We start from the raw sequence: 19,267 nt of genomic DNA on the forward strand, positions 1-19,267 counted from the left end.
GGTTCGATCCCTGTGTCAGGAAGATCCCCTGGAGAAGGAAATGACAATCCACTCCAGTACTATTGCCTGGAAAATCCCATGGACAGAGGAGCTCCATGGAAGAAAACCTATGACCAAACTGGAAAGCATATTAAATAGCAGAGACATTACTTTGCCAACAAAGGTCCATCTAGTCAAGGCTAAGGTTTTTCCAGTAGTCATGTACGGATGTGAATGTTGGACTATAAAGAAAGCTGAGCGCCAAAGAATTGATGCTTTTGAACTATGGTGTTGGAGAATACTCTTGAGCATCCCTTGGATGCTCAAAGATGCCAGCAAAGAGATCCAACTAGTCCATCCTAAAGGAAATCAGTCCTGAATATTCATTGGAAGGACTGAAGCTGAAATGCCAATTCTTGGCCACCTGATGCAAAGAACTGACTCATTAGAAAAGACCCTGATTCTGGGAATGTTTGAAGGCAGAAGGAGAAGGGGATGACAGAGGATGAGATTGTCAGATGGCATCACCGACTCAATGGACATGAGTTTGAGTCAACTCCAGGAGCTGGTGATGGACAGGGAGGCCTGGAGTGCTGCAGTCCATGGGGTCGCAAAGAGTCAGACGTGACTGAACTGAACTGAACTGAATAGAATCTTTTGAAAAGCAAATGATCTAAACAATAATGTATCAAACATATAAATTATTTCTGTGAAGGTAACTTTTTGTTCCTTGTTTAAGAATAGTTCTCTACCATAAGATTTTGAAGATATTTTATTTCCATTATATATTATTATAAATATATTTATTGCTATTATAAATGTGTATAATTATATTATCATGCACTTTTGAGTTATCAAAGTTTTAAAATTGTATACATATTTAAGCACCTTCTTTTCTCTCTTTTCCTCTTTGTGTCTTTAACCTTCCATCTAAAATCATTTTCCTTTGCCTAAAGAAATGCCTTCAGAATTAACCTTAAGACAAGTTATTAGACATGTATTTTCTTACTATTTTTTGAAAGCATATTTATTTTAATTTGTATGTGTGTGTATAAAATTCTAAGATTGATTTTACTTTGTTTCATCACTTATAAAATATAATCCTAGTAGCTTCTTGTTCCTATTTGCACTCATGGTATCAGTTACCTAACTCTCCTTACTGCAAAGTCAATCTGTATTTTTTCATCTACTTAATTTTTAGATTTGTCATTTATTTTCTTCAATTTCACTACTGTCTATGTGTGGATTATTCTAGTGTTACATTTGCTTTGCTTGACATTTGATGATCGTAAACCTACAGATTAGATTCTCGATATTTAGAGAAATCTCTTAGCTACTATTTCTTCAAATACTGCTTCTACCCAATTACCTTTGTTTCTTCCTTCTGGGTTTCACATAAACCTGTTTTGTGTATATCTCAAATTTTGATTTTCTGCTTTTAATTCTGTAATATTTCTTTTAGGCTCTTTGTCAGTTTATGACATATTTTTTTTATTACGGGTATAATCTGTTCTTAATGACATCAATTTAAGTCTTAATTTCAGGTTTTTTTTTTTCTGGGGTTGGCCAAAAACTTCATTTTGTTTTTCCATAAGCTGGCTCTAGTAGCACTTTGTCTTTTTAACTTCATTCAAAGCAATTTTGTTTGATTGTATTGTGACAATTATCATATCAATGTACATTCAGTTCAGTTCAGTCGCTCAGTTGTGTCTGACTCTTTGCGACCCCATGGACTGTAGCACGCCAAGCCTCCCTGTCCATAGCTAACTCCTGAATTTACTCAAACTCACATCCATTGGTGATGCCATCCAAACATCTCATCTTCTGTCGTCCCCTCTCCTCCCACCTTCAATATTTCCCATTATCAGGGTCTTTTCTAATGAGTCAGTTCTTCACATCAGGTGGACAAAGTATTGGAGTTTCAGCTTCAGTATCAGTACTTTAAATGAATATTCAGGACTGATTTCCTTTAGAATTGACTGGCTGGATCTCCTTGCAGTCCAAGGGACTCTTAAGAGTCTTCTCCAACACCACAGTTCAAAAACATCATTTCTTCGGTGCTCAGCTTTCTTTATAATCCAACTCTCACATCCATATATGACTACTAGAAAAACCATAGCTTTGACTAGATGGACATTTGCTGCAAAGTAATGTCTCTGCTTTTTAATATGCTGTCTAGTTTGGTCATAATTTTTCTCCCAAGGAACAAGCGTCTTTTAATTTCATGGCTGCAGTCACCATCTGCAGTGATTCTGGAGCCCCAAAAAATAAAGTCTGTAACTGTACTTTAAAGTTTATCAAAACTGGTAGATTTTTGTGTAGCCATTTTAATATTGAAGATGAAAGAAATAAATCCAACATTGTCGGCATATTATGCTTTATTATTTCAAGAAAGGTAAAAATGCAATTGAAATGCTAAAAGGAAAATTATGCAGTGTATGAGAAGGTGCTGTTACTGATCGGATATGTCAAAAGTGGCTTCAGAAGTTTCATGCTGGAGATTTATCCCTGGAGGATGCTCCATGGTTGGGTAGGTCAGAGGAAGTTTATAGTGATCAGATAAAGACATTAATTGAGAACAAACAGTATACCATGTGGGAAATAGCCAACATACTCAAAATATCCACATCACGTGCCGAAAATAATATGTACCAGCTTGGTTATGTTTATCATTTTGATGTTTAGTTTCCAAATATGTTCAGCAAAACAGCCTTCTTGTCCATATGAAAACATCCTGTCTTTTAAACAAACTGTAATGGGTGATGAAAAGTGGATACTGTACCATAATGTGGAATGGAAGTGATCATGGGGCAAGCAAAATTAACCACCAACAACCACACCAAAGGCCAGCTTCACTCAAATAAACCGATGCTGTGTATATGGTGGGATTGAAACGGAGTCCTCTATTATAATCTCCTTCTGAAAAATCAAGTGATTAGTTCCAACAAGTACTTTTCTCAGTTAGACCAACTAAAAACAGCACTTGCTGAAAAATATAGTCAACAGAAAACATAATCTTCCATCAGGATAATGCAAGACTGCATATTTCTTTGTTGACCAGGCAAAAACTGTTACAGCTCCCCTGGAAGTTCTGATTCATCCACCATATTCACAAGACTTTGAACCTTTAGATTTCCGTTTATTTTGGTCTTTACAAAATTCTCTCAGAAAAAAGGAATTCAGTTCTCTGGAATTCAATTCCTTTGTCACCAATGCAATATTTTCTACTTATATAATTTATATTTGGCTCTTTAATCAACTTATAATGTTTGTAGATTATATATTTAAGTTATTTTTTAGAATTTCTAAGTTGATTTTGCTTTCATAAACCTAAATTTTACAAACTTGATGTGTTTGTTACTGTTGTTATTTTATTTATCCTTATTCTCATAACTTGTTGTTCAGTTACTAAGTCATGTCTGACTCTTCGTGACCCCACTAACTGCAGCATGCCAGGCTTCCCTGTTCTTCACTATCTTCCAGAGTTTGCTCTGACTCATGTCCATTGAGTCAGTGATGCTATCCAACCATTTCATCCTTGGTCATCCCCTTCTCCTCTTTCCCTCAATCTTTCCCAACATCAGGGTCTTTCCAATGAGTCAGATCTTCACTTCAGGTGGCTGAAGTACTGGAGTTTCAGCTTCAGCCTCAGTCCTTCCAATGAATATTTAGGATTGATTTCCTTTACGATTGACTGGTTTGATCTTGCTGTTCATTTTCATAATTATTCTCATAATGCTGTAGTCTTTTTTGTGTGTGTGCCATATGATCCTTCATGGTTTACTGGATATTTTATTTAAAATTTTTACAATAATAGATAAACTAGAATGATGTTATCTTAATATGGAGAGGAAGACTGTTTTATGAAACACCTAGACAAAAGTAGTCTGCAATTCACACATTCACTAGTAGAGTGAGACACTTTAAACTCTTGTCACAGAGGCAGATGTTACGTATCCCATCTATTCCATGCCTCTGGCTATGAGAAGCCACATAAGGCATTTAGGCTGCTCTGTCACCTTCTTATGGTAGAAAAATTCCCAAAGCAATGTGACACTATTCAGGACATAGGCTGGGAAATTTCTCAATGTCTTATTTCTTTCCTAGTTAAGAATGAGAGAAAAAATTATCTCTCACATATATTCTTTAAAATGTATTATGTGTGTTTAATTCACGGAGAAGGCAATGGCACCCCACTCCAGTACTCTTGCCTGGAGAATCCCATGGACAGAGGAGCCTGCTAGACTGCAGTCCATGGGGTCGCTGAGAGTCAGACACAGCTGAGCGACTTCACTTTCACTTTCCACTTTCATGCATTGGAGAAGGAAATGGCAACCCACTCCAGTGTTCTTGCCTGGAGAATCCCAGGGACGGGGGAGCCTGATGGGCTGCTGTCTATGGGGTCGCACAGAGTTGGACACGACTGAAGCGACTTAGCAGCAGCAGAAGTGTTTAATTCAGGGTTATTTATTTGTTGCTGTTTTATTTCTTTAGTGGAAGAGTTTGTCCAAATTTTCTAATACATTGCTATTGAAGAAGTTTCTAATTCTTTTCTTAAATTCATTTTGTTTTGTTTTTAATAATACAGATTGTGATATAAGTATATAATAGCTTATAGATAATCAGTTAGCATAAACTCAACATTTTTTCATAATAAGTTAATGCATATGTTGACATGTCTAACTTAGATCAGACTTAACATTTATTTGGAAATCACTTATTTCTTAATAGACAATGCCACAATAATTTCCCAGTTAAATAGCTTGTCATTGACTATGGTTTTCTTACTATGAAAATAATTAATTCATTCCTTCTATACTTCTTAAATGTCTTTTATTGTGTTTTTTTTTACATTATTATCTGCTTTTAATTAATAATTCCTATTAGTGGAAGAGAGAAGGGAAAATACATGTTATTTGAAAATATCACTGATAAAATATCTTCTAGGTATCATTCCTACAGTAGAAATTATAAGCATGATCAGCTCAACAAATTATGAGACTAATATTTAAATCAATTAAGATATTCAACATAAGTATATCCTTAGGAACTTGAAAAGATGTAGGTGTTAAGAAGAACAGAATTCTGTTTATGATAAATTATGATACACAGAATCAATTTTCAGTTACTAAAATGATCTTCTTTTATAAACTGGTGTTTCACAAATATTCAAAATATTTTCTTTCATTTCTATACTACTTGAAATTTACATAATATTTTTACCATAGTTCTTATTGCTATTCCTATCGACTAGTTGTTATTGGAATAAAGTGGTTAAAGTTGTATTCAACTACTCTTGTCTGTCCAACTTCAGGTTCTGCTAGAGGAGAATTCAACTTTTCATTCCTTCGAAAACAAACACTCTATACTCCTCTAAGTCAAATTGTGAAAGTATAAAAAGAGATACACAGAAAAACTATTTTATTGCCTCTTAGCCTTTCCAAGTAAGAAAACAAAAGAAGCTGATCTGGAAATGGCATCAATAGTCTTCATAATATGCGATCAAAGGAAACACCACAACTAGACTCTGGTTTCTTCTTTGAATGCTTCAGACAGCTTCCGATAAGGGGCCAAGCTCATAGGTCAAGAAAAAGTACTGACGTGATTCAAAAAGCTCAGTAATATCTATTATATCTAACCTATGTACTTTTACCTTTGGTCAGGACACTAAATGACTTGTTGTCATGTGATGCCTGATTTTAAACAAGACCTTCCAATGTGCATCATTGGAGCTAAAGAGATAGAGTACTAAAATGAAAGATGCTGCACTGCACAGAGCAGTTGCTCACCTGTACATAACTAGCAGAAGATATTTGTGGACAGAATGCAAAAAAAATGTTATCATTGATGTATATCTACAAAGTTGTATATTAATTGTAACTGATATAGAATTAAATTTTCAACATTTTTTCTTTGAAATTCTTATTTCTAAACTAACAACTGTGATCAGTAACATACACACAAACACTCAGATACAATCAATCTCACCTCTTTAAACTGACTCACATAATTAGTTTTGTAACTATTGTTTCAGGTTGTGAATGTATTTCTAGGTATAAGCATTATTTCTCTATGAAATATATGAATGTGACATATTTTATAAACCTTTTACTTACCATGAAAGCATGTTGAAAGACCTTAGAATATAAGAATAACAATATTTAACATTTGTGATTTTTTGAGACTAAATCTTAGTCTGGTAATAACTAAGAGAAAGATGATTAATGATGAACATGTAAATTTTGTAAATAAAATAAATCTTACAGCTGAATTTTCTTAAGGAAAGCACTACTTGATTTTGAAGAATAACTTGTAAACATAATTATATTTGTGCATGTAGCTCTATATAATTATTAAGGAAAAGGTGAAATGTGTAGCATGAAACCTGTAGGGAAAAAGGTCTAAAGTTTTTTTAATATACATATTAGTTAATAGCACATATTACTGAAATAATTTTAAAAATCAATTAAAAACATAATCTCCAAATTAACATAAAAGTTTTTGCTGTGCATGTTAATATTCCCTGGGTGAATAGTAATTCTTAATTCTAATTAGGCAAGCTCTCAAAAAATTACATTTTAAAAGGATGTCCTACATAATGTTATGCCAAATCTCAGCATTTATTTTAAAATATTCATGTTATCTAATTAGCATTGTAATATATAACTACAAAAAGCACAACTATTTGACTGGCCTAAGACCTAATACCAGATGCAAAACTTTAGTGAAGGTATTTCAAGGTGACTCAGTACCAACTCTATTATTAAATGTCAGAATAGCCAATGTTAACATGCTGTTTTCAGAATCAGATGTCTCATTATCTTGTACATGATTTTATGAGGAACAAGAAACTGAAATTCAGGAATGCTAATGAAAATTATTAATAATTCTTATGTGGTACCCTACATTATGTTATTACTTTTATAGTTTTCTGTCTTCCCTTTAAGTTTGGAATATAAATAAAAAGACATAAAGATATCCTATCTGCAAATATCGAAAATGTCATGTGTCTAATTAGTGAAATATATTTTCTTTTAGAGATTTTATATAATTATATATCTATAGAGAAGTACAACAGAGTGAATATTAGAGAAAAGATAATTGAACATATTCCCTGTGGTCTTATTACTCAGTGAACATTGAAATAAAATGTGAATATGGATAAATGTCATTAAGGAACATTAAATTGTCAGTACAAATGACTGGCCAAGACACTTGTTCCTCATTGCTTTCATTTCATTCAGTGATGTAATGAACAAAAGAATAAATTCGATTGAGTCTCTTCTGATAGGGTTTTTCAATTTCAAAAGATTGCCTACCCCATTCTTTTACAACACAAAATAATGAGGGCTTAAATAACTATGACTTTCAGGTTTAAAGACAAGATCTTATATAACAGCACTTAACAAGTGCATGTAGGGGACAATATGTTAAATACTGGCCTTCTGAGACAAAGATATGTGCTATTTTTGATGTTACAATTTTTAATAGTACCAAACATTCAAAGAACTGTTTGTTGAATACGCTCTGTGTGCTAAGTCACTTCTGTCCTGTCTGACTCTCTGTGACCCCATGGACTGTAGCCCTCAAGGCTTCTCTGTCCATGGGATTCTCCAGGCAAGGTACTGGAATGGGTTGCCATTTCCTCCTCCAGGGAATCTTCCTGACCCAGAGATAAAACCCACATCTCTTGTGTCTCCTGCATTGGCAGTCAGGCTCTTTCTATAAAAGTCATTTGATTACCATTTACCTTCCTCCTTAAGAGGTAGACAGGATTCAGAGAGAAAGAAAAAGTTCAAGTGGTGAAAAGGAAGGGAAGAGACAGCACTGATTGTACCTGATAATATTGATTGCAAATTAAAAGCCACCACTTTTGACAGTCAACTCCCCCATCATAAAAAAAAATCATCAACAGCAACAAAGGAAAAAAAAGACAATTATAGTCTCTCCACTTCCACAGAAATTTCAGTGAGAATAGTGATTTTGCTCTTTCTTTCCTGAAAGAGACTGAGCAAAATCAAAATGCATGACTCCATCATAGCATAGAAATGATAGTGTGCCGGATGAATGTCATTCGAAAACTAAAGGGCAATTGTTATATGGATAAAGACAGGTGGGATTATCCCAGGCATTTCTCCTGATAATAGGTGATGCTGGGAATGACACAATTCATTCCCAACATTGGTAAGAATTGTCTGGAATCAGGACAGGAAAGCAGATTCATATTCAAATTATATTTCCTGCTATAGCATTATAATTAGAAATATGTTCTATGGTTATTTAAAATATATGTAAATTTGATGAATAAGGAAATGGCTTTACTGTACTCACACTGTGTGATAGAGGCAGCTGACAGAATTTTAGGAAATTGTTGTTTGGTTGGTGAACTTCAGTTTTCCCTCCTTCAACTTCCCAAATAAATCTTACTCCTTTAGAGTCAATTTATGTTTCCCAGCATAATGATGCATTTTATCCATTCAGCTATGCTAGTGTTCTCTGAAGCCAGCCAGCAATGATCTCACCTCACCCACAATATAAATCTATCAGTGAATAAACAACATCATTTTTATTTCAATGCCAGTGACACACTACATGTCGATTTGGCAGTTAAATAATTTATCTCTCTTCTGGGTGCAATCTGCCAGGCTTATTATAACTCTACTCCTGATATTCATTTCATGTTTAATAGTTCTGTGCCTCATGAGGATGCCTGTCAATCAATGAAACTGAAATGTCATTCTGACCTTTTATTGGAAACAATTTACTCTTTTTCTCATTTCATCACAAGCTTTTCTCCATTTTATACAATTTAAAAGCTTTAATTAGTTGTATTCAGAAACTTTACACTAATTAACTTTACAAAACTACATGCTCCTCAACATTCCTGACACTTTATCTTTTCAGAGGTTATCCAGTTGAGTCTGCCTGAAGATCAGAAACTAAGCGTCACAGCAGCAACGGTGGGGCAGAGTACTGTTCTGAGCTGTGCCATTCAGGGAGCACTGAGACCCCCCATCATTTGGAAGAGGAACAATATTATTCTGAACAACTTAGATTTAGAAGACATCAATGTGAGTACATCAACAGAGGTTGTGTATAATTTGTGTATCTTGTGTGATATAGTCTAGACCTTGTGAAGTCTGAGGAGCTTAATGAAATCAGATATTACAATTGAATAGAATTATTACACTGCCATATCCATTCTACTGTCTGGAAGGCATTTATGGAATATTTAATTGTATCCAAATCACTTGTTTAAGCATGGTAAGCACAGTATATACCACTGTGTTGGTGAAATTGCCTCAACTTAAATCATAAAGTTCTGGGTCTAGGAATTTCTGTAATTACCAACAACTAATCAAATGGTAACCCACTCCAGTACTCTTGCCTGGAAAATCCCATGGATGAAGGAGCCTGGCGAGCTACAGTCCATGGGGTCGCAAAGAGTCGGACATGACTGAGCGACTACACTTGCACTTTTCTTTCAGTCTTTATATACTAGCTATTAGAGTTGCAACAGCATGTAGCTTACGAAGTGTTAAGTGGGTAAAGGCAGTTTTAGCTTCAAATACTTCATAATGTATTAGAACAACACATATTAATAAAATAAATAAATGGCTTATTTCCTGGAATGAAGGAATATATTTCATCACTGTTTATACCTAGAGATTCAGAATCTAAATTCAATAGGGTACAGCCCCAGTTGTGAGACAAAACCAAAACAACCACAGGAAATTAATTTCTTCCTTCTATGTTGTCTGTTGAAAATGAGCATGAAGAAGTGACCATCATCTTAGATGATGGAAAGAAGTGAAAATTGTATGTTATGGGATGTCCGCAGAAATAAGTTGAGCCAATCCTTTTCCTTAGTGATGTATTTGTGTATAAATTTTAGTTACTTTTTTACTCTTGCTTAAGAGAGCCATCACCTATCCACTTATTCTTTGCTACTTCATAAAGAATCCCTAAATCATAGGTGCAAAATATTCAGTCATATTTGTTACATTTTACTAATATTCTTGTTAAATGTCTTTGAAAGTTTCAAAAGAGAAATGCCTCCAATTTTATAATTTTTTATTTTGATAAAAATTTTCTAACTTTGCTTATATCTGGGAAATTTCCTCATGTTATATGGAGAATAATGTTTAATTCGCAAAGATGCTAAGACATTTTGTGCCATAATCTCAGGACCATTCAAAATTTTTTAAGAGGCATGGCCTTAGACAAAATCATCTCAGGTTTGTGTTATGGGTTATTGGGTTTGCTTTTTTTTTTTTTTAACTGAGGTAAAATGGTATATAATATTTTATTTGTTTCAAACATAAACCATAAAGCAATCAATCTTTGAACACATTATAAAGCGATTACCATAATAAGTCTAGTTACCATCCATCATCATATAATTGACCCCCTTCATTCATTTCCCCAACTCTTTTATCCTTTCCAATCTGGTAACTGCCCATCTGTCCTCTGTATATACAAGTTCTGTGCTGTATGTTTGCTTTGTTTTTATATGCCATATATAAGTGAAATTGTCTGATTTATTTCATTTAGCATAATACCCTTTGGTCTGCTATAGAAAATGACATTTACTTCTTTTTATTTGACTGAGTAGTATTTGCTGTGTGTATATTTGTGTGTGTGTGTGTGAGAGGAAGAGAGAGAGAAAAAGAGCTCTCCTCAGTTGCATCCAACTCTTTGTGACCCCATGGACCACAACCCACCAGGCTCCTCTGACCATGGTATTTTCTGGCAAGAATATTGGAGTCGGTTGCCATACCCTCCTCCAGTGTATTGTACTGACTCAGGGATTGAACTCGTGTCCCCTGCTTCTCAGGTGTATTTTTAAACTGCTAAGCCATTGGACGGAAGCACTCAGCAGGTAAAAAATCTGCCTGCAATGCAGGAGACACAGGAGATATGCATTCAATCCCTGGGTCAGGACGATTGCCTAGTGGAGGAAATGACAACTCACTCAAGTATTCTTGCCTAAAAGATCCCATGGAGAGAGGAGCCTGTAGGGCTACAGTCCATCAAGTCACAAATAACTGAACAGAACTGAGCAACTGAGCACAAACACACAGAAATATATGTGCATCACATCGTTATCCATTCATCCATGGATAGGCAGTAATTTGCTTCCATATATTAATTGTTGTAAATAATGCTGTATTAAACATAGAAACACATATATCTTTTTGAATTAGTGTGTTCATGTTCTTGGGCTAAGTACACAGAAGTGGAATACCTGGATTATATGGTAGATTTATTTTTAATTTTATTAGTAATCTCCATACTGTTTTCCATTATGGCTGTACCAACTGACATTTCTACCAACAGTGTACAAGGTTTCCCTTTTCTCCACATCCTCTCTAGCGCTTGTAGTTTTGATAACTGTCATTCTAACAGGTGTGAGGTGATATCTTACTGTGGTTTTGATTTGCATTTCTCTAATAGTGATGTTGAACATCTTTTTATGTGGCTGTTGTCAATCTGAATTTCTTCTTAGGAAAAATATCTATTTGGATTCTCTACCTATGTTCTTGATTGGATTGTTGGCTGTTTTGCTATTGAGGTATTTGAGGTATTGATATGTTTTGGATATTAACTCCTTACCAAGCATGTGGTTTGCAAATATTTTCTCCCATTCAGTAGGTTTTTTTTTTGTTGTTTTTTGTTTTTTATCCTTTGCTGTCCAGAAGCATTTTATTTAATGCACTCTACTTGCTTGTTTTTGCTTTGGTTGCCATTGTTTTTTTGTCTAAGAGCCCAAAAGTCCACAAGAAGTGTGATATCCAGGAGCTTTGCTGTTGTTGTTCAGTTACTCAGTTGTGTCTGTAACCCCATGGACTGCAGCATGCCAGGCATCCCTTTCCTTCACTATATCCAGGAGTTTGCTCAAATACAAGGAGCTTAGCACCTATGTTTCCTTCTAGAAGATTTTATGGTTTCAGGTATCACATACAAGTCTTTAATCCATTTTGCATTTATTTTTATGTATGGTGTAAGATAGTGGTCCAATTTCAATCTTTTGCGTATGGCTGTCCAATCTTCCCAACACAATTTATTTAAGGGACTGTTCTTCCCCATTGCATATTCTTGGCTTCTTTATTATTAATGTTATTATCTGTGAGTTTATTTCTGGGTTCTTTTTTCTTTTCCATTGATATATGTATCTGTTTCCATGGAAGACCATATTCTTTTTATTACTATAGGTTTGTAGTGTTGTTTGTAATCAGGAAGCATGATGCCTCCAGCTTTGTTTTGCTATTCATTTTGATATATGGCAAAACCAATACAATATTGTAAAGTTAAAAAATAAAATTAAATTAAATTTAAAAAAAAGAGTGATTACACTATTCAAGGTCTTTATGATTCCAAAGAAATTTTATAATAATTTGTTCTGTTTTTTTCAAAGAATTTATTCATTTCTTTTAGGTTGTCAATTTGTTAGTGTATAATTATATATAGTCCGAGAAGGCAATGGCACCCCACTCCAGTACTCTTGCCTGGAAAATCCCATGGACGGAGGAGCCTGGTAGGCTGCGGTCCATGGGGTCGCTAAGAGTCTGATACAACTGAGGGACTTCACTTTCACTTTTCACTTTCATGCATTGGAGAAGGAAATGGCAACCCACTCCAGTGTTCTTGCCTGGAGAATTCCAGGGACAGGAGAGCCTGGTGGGCTGCCGTCTATGGGGTCGCACAGAGTCGGACAATTATATATAGTAGTATTTTATGATCCTATGCGTTTCTCTCGTATCAGTTGTAACAATCTCTTCATTTTTAAATTTATTTATTTATTAATTGAAGGATAATTGTTTTACATAATTTTGTTCTTTTCTATCAAACCTCAACATGAATCAGCCATAGGTATACATATATCTTCTCCCTCTCAAAACTCCTCCTGTCTCACTCCCCTTCCCACCATGCTAGATTGATACAGAGCCCCTGTCTGAGTTTCCTGCAATATACAGCAAATTCCAGTTGGCAATCTATTTTACATATGGTAATTCAGCTATGACCTAGATCAAAGACCTTATGATTATACAGTGGAAGTGACAAACAGATTCAAGGGATTAGAACTGATACAGTGCCTGAAGAACTATGGATGGAGGTTCCTGACATTGTACAGGACACAGTGATCCAGACCATGCCCAAGAAAGAGAAATGCAAAAAGGCAAAACGGTTGTCTGAGGAGGTCTTACAAATAGCTGAGAAAAAAAGAGAAGTGAAAGGCAAAAGAGAAAAGGAAAAGTATAGCCATTTGAATGCAGAGTTCCAGAGAACAGCAAGGAGCGATAAGAAAGCATTCCCCAGCGATCAATGCAAAGAAATAGAGGAAAACAATAGAATGGGAAAGACTAGAGATCTCTTCAAGAAAATTAGTGATACCAAGGGAATATTTCATGCAAAGATGGGCACAATAAAGGACAGAAATTGTATGGACCTAACAGAAGCAAAAGACATTAAGAAGAGGTGGCAAGAATAAACAGAAGAACTATAAAAAAAGATCTTAATGACCCAGATATCCACAATGGTGTGATCATTCACCTACAGCCAGGCATCCTGGAAAGTGAAGTTAAATGGGCCATACGAAGCTCACTACAAACAAAGCTAGAGGAGGTGACAGAATTCACCTGTCACCTGAAAAAGTTGAGCTATTTCAAATTCTGAAAGGTGATGCTGTGAAAGTGCTGCACTAAATATGCCAGCAAATTTGGAAAACTCAGCAGTGGCCACAGGACTGGAAAAGGTCAGATTTCATTACAATCCCAAAAAAGGGCAATGCCAAAAAATGTTCAAACTACCACAAAAGTGCACTCATCTCACACTAGCAAAGTAATGCTCACAATTGTGCAAGCTAGGCTTCAACAGTATGTGAACTGTGAACTTCCAGATGTTCAGGTTGGATTTAGAAAAGGCAGAGGAACCAGATATCAAATTGCCAACATCCGTTCAGTCATAGAAAAAGCAAGAGAATTCAAAAAAAAAAAACAAAAACATCTACTTCTGCTTTATTGACTATGCCAAAGCCTTTGACTGTGTGGATCACAACAAACTGTGGAAAATTCTTCCAGAGATGTGAATACCAGGCTACCTTAACTGCCTCTTGAGAAATCTGTATGCAGGTCAAGAAACAACAGTTAGTAACAGACATGCAATGACAGACTGGTTCCAAATTTGGAAAGGAATATGTCAAGGCTGTACACTGTCACCCTGCTTATTTAACTTTTATACAGAGTACATCACATGAAATGCCAAGCTGGATGAAGCACAAGCTGGAATCAAGATTGCTAGGAGAAATATCAATAACCTCAGATACCCAGAAGACACCACCCTTATGGTAGAAAGTTAAGAGGTACTTAAAGACTCTTGATGAAAGTGAAAGAGGAGAGTGAAAAAGCTGGCTTAAAACTCAACATTCACAAAACTAATTTCTTGGCATCCAGTCCCATCACTTCATGGCAAATAGATGGGGAAACAATGGAAACAGTGACAGACTATTTTCTTGGGCTTCAAAATCACTGCAGATGGTGACTGCAGCCATGAAATTAAAAGATGCTTGCTCCTTGGAAGAAAAGCTGTGACCAACCTAGACAGCATATTAAATAGCAGAGACATAACTTTGCCAACAAAGGTCCATCTAGTTAAAGGTATGTTTTTTCCAGTAGTCATGTATGGATGTGAGAGTTGGACTATAAAGAACAATGAGCACTGAAGAACTGATGCTTTTGAACTGTGGTGTTGGAGAAGACTTGAGAGTTCCTTGGACTACAAGAAGATCAAACCAGTCAATTCTAAAGGAAATCAGTCCTGAATATTCACTGGAAGGACTGATGCTGAAGCTGAAACTCCAATACTTTGGCCACCTGATGCGAAAAACTGACTCATTGGAAAATACCCTGATTCTGGGAAAGATTAAAGGTAGAAGGAAAAGGGGGCAGCAGAGAATGAGATGCTTTGATGGCATCACTGACTTGATGGACATGAGTCTGAGCAAGCTCCAGGAGTTGGCGATGTACAGGGAAGCCTGGGGTGCAGCAGTCCATTGGATCACCAAGGTGACACATGACTGAGTAACTGAACTGAAATGAATGTAAGTTTCCATGTTACTCCATACATCTCAGCCTCTCCTCTGCTCTCCCCATGTCTGTAAGTCTGTTTTCTATGTTTGTTTTCCATTGTGCCCTACAAATAAATTCTTTGGTACCATTTTTATAGATTCTGTATATATGCCTTAGTATACAATATTTATCTTTCTCTTTCTGATATACTTCAGTCTGTATAATAGGCTCTATGTTCTTCCACCTCATTAGAACTGATTCAAGTGTGTTCCTTTTTATGGCTGAGTAATATTTCATTGTATATGCATACCACTACTTATTTATCCATTCATTTGTCTATGGGCATTTAGGTTGCTTACATATTCTAGCTATCATACATAGAGCTGCAATTAATATTGGGGTACAAGTGTCTTTTTTAGTTTTGGCTTCCTTAGGGTTATATGCCTAGGAATGGGATTGCTGGTTCATATGGTGGTTTAATTCCTAGTTTTTTAAGGCAACTTCATTCTATTTTCTATAGTGGCTGTATCAATTTTCATTCCCACAAACAGTGCAAGTGGGTTCCCTTTTCTCCACACCCTCTCCAGCATTTATTGTTTGTAGATGTTTTGATGATGGCCATTCTGACTGCTGTGAGGTGATGCCTCATTGCAGTTTTGATTTGCATTTCTCTAACAATGAGTGATATTGAGCATCGTTTCATGTGTTTGTTAGTCATCTGTATGTCTTCCTTGGAGAAATATATGTTTATGTCTTTTTCCCACTTTTTGATTAGTTTTTTTTTTTTTTTTCTGGTATGAATTGTTTAAACTGTATATCTTGGAAATTAATCCTTTGTCAACTGTTTCATTTACTATCATTTTCTCCCATTCTGAGGGTTGTCTTTTCACCTTGCTAATAGTTTCCTTTGCTGTGTAAAAGTTTTTAAGTTTAAGCAGATACTACTTGTTTATTTTTGTTTTTATTTCCATTACTCTAGGAGGTGGGACATAGAGGATCTTACTTTGATCATGTCATCAAGTTTTCTCCCTAAGTTTTCCTCTAAGAGTTTTATAGTTTCTGGTCTTACATTTAGGTCTTTAACCCATTTTGAGAGTACCTTTGCGTATGGTGTTAGAAGTGTTCTAATTTCGTTCTTTTACATGTAGCTGTCTAGCTTTCCCAGCGCCACTTACTGAAGATGTTGTCTTTGCCCCACTGTATATTCTTGCCTCCTTTGTCAAAATTAAGGTACCCACAGGTGCATGGGTTTATTTCTGATCTTCTGTCTTGTTCCATTGGTCAATATTTCTGTTTTTGTGCCAGTATTATACAGTCTTGATGACTGTAGCTTTGTAATATAACCTGGAGTAAGGAAAGTTGATTCCTCCAGCTCCATTCTTCTTTCTCAAGTCTAGTCTGGCTATTTAGGATCTTTTGTATTTCTATATGAATTGTGACTTTTTTTTTCATTTCTTATTTTATTTATTTGAGATGTTTTTCTTTATTTTTCCTTAGGTGAAAATGTGGATTTTATCTGCCCCATCCCCCTGCAAAAAAAAACAGTCTTTAGTTTAATTTCTATTGTTTTATTTGTAGTGTCTATGTTATTTATTTCTGCTCTGGTATTTATTATTTCTTTCTTTCTAATAACTTTGGATTTGTTTTTCATGTTTTTCTCAATTCCTTTACTTTTAAGAATGGATTGTTGATTTCCAATTGTTCTTATTTCTTGAGGAAGGCCTAAATTACTATGAATTTCTCTCTTAGAACTGATTTTCCTACATTTCATAAATTTTGGAGCACTGTTTTTCTACTTTAATTTGTCTCTGGGAACTCTTGATTTCTCTTTGATTTCTCTCAGTATTATGTTGTTTAACGTTACATTGCTAACTTTTTTAGCTTTCTTCTTGTAATTGATTTCTAGTTTTATAGTATTGTGGTCAGAAAAAAAATGCCAAATTGATTTCAGTCTACTTCAATTTATTGAGGCCTTTTTTTCTGGCTTAATATGTGATCTAACCTAGAGGAAATTCCACGTGCACTTGAAAATATGTATTCTGCTGATTTTGAATTGATTGTTTCATATATATATATATATATATTTAAAGGTCAACTGGTATATTTTTAAGTCCAATTTTTAAAATTGATTTGTCTGGATAGTTTGCCCATTGATGTTAATGAGGTATTAAAGCTCCCTACTACTATTTTGGTGCTGTCAATTTCTCCCTTTAGGTCTTTTAATATTTGCTTTATATATGTAGGTGCTTATTTGTTGAGTGACTGTGTATTTACAAGTTGGATTATATATATATGTCATTCCTATCAGCTTGACCCCTTTATCATAATGCATTATTTTTCTTTGTCTTTTATAGTTTTTGTTTTAAAGTCTGTTTTGTTTGATATGAGTATAGCTATACCAGCTTTCCTTTTGTTTTCATTTGCACAGGATGTTTTTTTCTATTCTTTCACTTTCAGTCTGTGTGTAACTTTAGACCAGAAATGAATCTCATAACCTAACTTTGCTAAAGAGAGTATTCTTGGTTAGATATTTTTGTTTGTTTTTTGTACTTTCAGCACTTTGAATAAATCATTCTACTTCCTTCTGGCCTGCAAAGTTTCTGTTAAGAAACTAGCTGATAGGTTTAAGGGGATTTACTTTGGAATTTACTTGTATGTAAAAGGTAGTTTTTTGTTTCTTTCTGTTTGTTCCTTTTGCCTTTTTTTTTTTTTTTTTTGCTACTTTTAAAACTCTCTCCTTTCTTTATCTTTTAACATTTCAATTACAAGGTGCTTGGTGTGGATCTTTTTGAGTTCATCTTTTTTAGAACTTTTTTGTGCTGCCTGGATCTGAATGTGTTTTCTTCTCCAGGTTAAAGAAGATTTCAGCCACTATTTCTTGAAATGTATTCTTCTGGGACCCGTCTAATCTGAATGATATCCTCTAATCCATAGATCTCTTAAGCTATTTTTATTTTTTTAGTTATTATTAGTTTTATTATTTTTTTTTTAGTTGCTCTCTTTGGGTGAGTTCCACTGTTCTGGTTTTTAGGTCGCTGATTAATTCTTTGCTTCATCAAGACTGCTTTTGAACTTTTCTAGTGTATTTTTAGTTCAGTTCTTATAGTCTTCAGCTCTGTGACTTCTTTTTTATACTTCCCTATATTTTTTTATGTCTCTGTTGAACTTCTCACTGTGTTCACCCACTGTTATGCATGTTCAGAGACAATTGCTTTAACTCTTTATCAGGTAAATTAAATCTATATTTTTACGTTTTTTTTCTCCCTTACTGTTTTACCTTATTCTTCTGTTTGTAACATTTTCCTTTATGTCCTTATTTTCTTGTTTCTCTATGTTTCTTTATGTTTTTCTTGTTTCTCTATGTTCTCTGAGTTTCTTTCCATGTATTAGGTGAAACATCTATCTCTCATAGTCTTAAAGGTAGGCATTGTCATTTTTCAATCTTGCCTTAGTACTGCTTGATTCTAGAATCTTCCTGATTGCCTAAGCAGTCCATTGTATTCTTGATAGCTTCCAGTTGTTGAGACCATACCAAACCTTGTTAGTGTTACTGATAAAGAGACATTTGTAAACACCAAGGTTTAGGCTAATTGGAAGCCAGATCCACAAGCAGGAGCTTTTAAAAATGCAAATATATACATTCCTGTGAACTGCCTTCATTACCCTTGCTAGCCTCAGATCAGGTGATTTGAAAATGTATCCTTGGATACAGTTGCAAAAACCAGGGTTCCAGATGAGTGTATAATGTCCTTTCTGAGAAGTACCAGTGAGCTGTAGCAAGGCCAAAAGAGAGCATGAAGATGGCATTTACTGAGAACTCTTTGCAGCCTCTAGGCATATTGTAAATCTGAAGCTGATGTTCAGGCTGATCATCCAGGACAAATAAAGAAGCCTTTGTCACAAAAAGTTTGAGGGTGTCTGTGTTGTATCCTGGGAGTGGTAGCTTACCAAGAACTTTCTTTCCAATTATTTCAAACCTATAGGGTCAAGAAATACAGACCCCCTTGGCCACTTAAGCCCAGTGCTCAAGGAGTGTCCCCTGTATGGTATGAATGTATGCTTGCCAACTTATGTGGGGCCGCAGAGTTGCGGTGAGCTTGCCAGCTTCAGCAGGTTCATAAGAGGGTTTGTGGACGGAGCAAAGTCATCAACTTCAACAGGACTATGAAATCAGGGAGGAGCAGAGCTGGAGCAGCCTACTGCCTGCAGCAGGGCCACAT

General features: G+C 35.2%; 1 protein-coding gene across 4 annotated transcripts in view; it reads left to right on the forward strand.

The window, feature by feature from the left end:
• The window catches only part of FSTL5 (follistatin like 5), a 935,726-nt gene that overhangs the window by 616,091 nt on the left and 300,368 nt on the right, over nucleotides 1–19,267 (forward strand). For all 4 annotated transcript variants that reach the window (XM_070769158.1, XM_070769157.1, XM_070769159.1 and 1 more), the window contains exon 7: nucleotides 8,884–9,050. In XM_070769158.1, coding sequence (XP_070625259.1) covers nucleotides 8,884–9,050 — 167 coding nt within the window. The remainder of the gene's footprint in view (nucleotides 1–8,883; nucleotides 9,051–19,267) is intronic.

This window comes from Bos indicus, chromosome 17 (assembly GCF_029378745.1).
Source record: "Bos indicus isolate NIAB-ARS_2022 breed Sahiwal x Tharparkar chromosome 17, NIAB-ARS_B.indTharparkar_mat_pri_1.0, whole genome shotgun sequence".
Lineage (NCBI taxonomy): Eukaryota > Metazoa > Chordata > Mammalia > Artiodactyla > Bovidae > Bos > Bos indicus.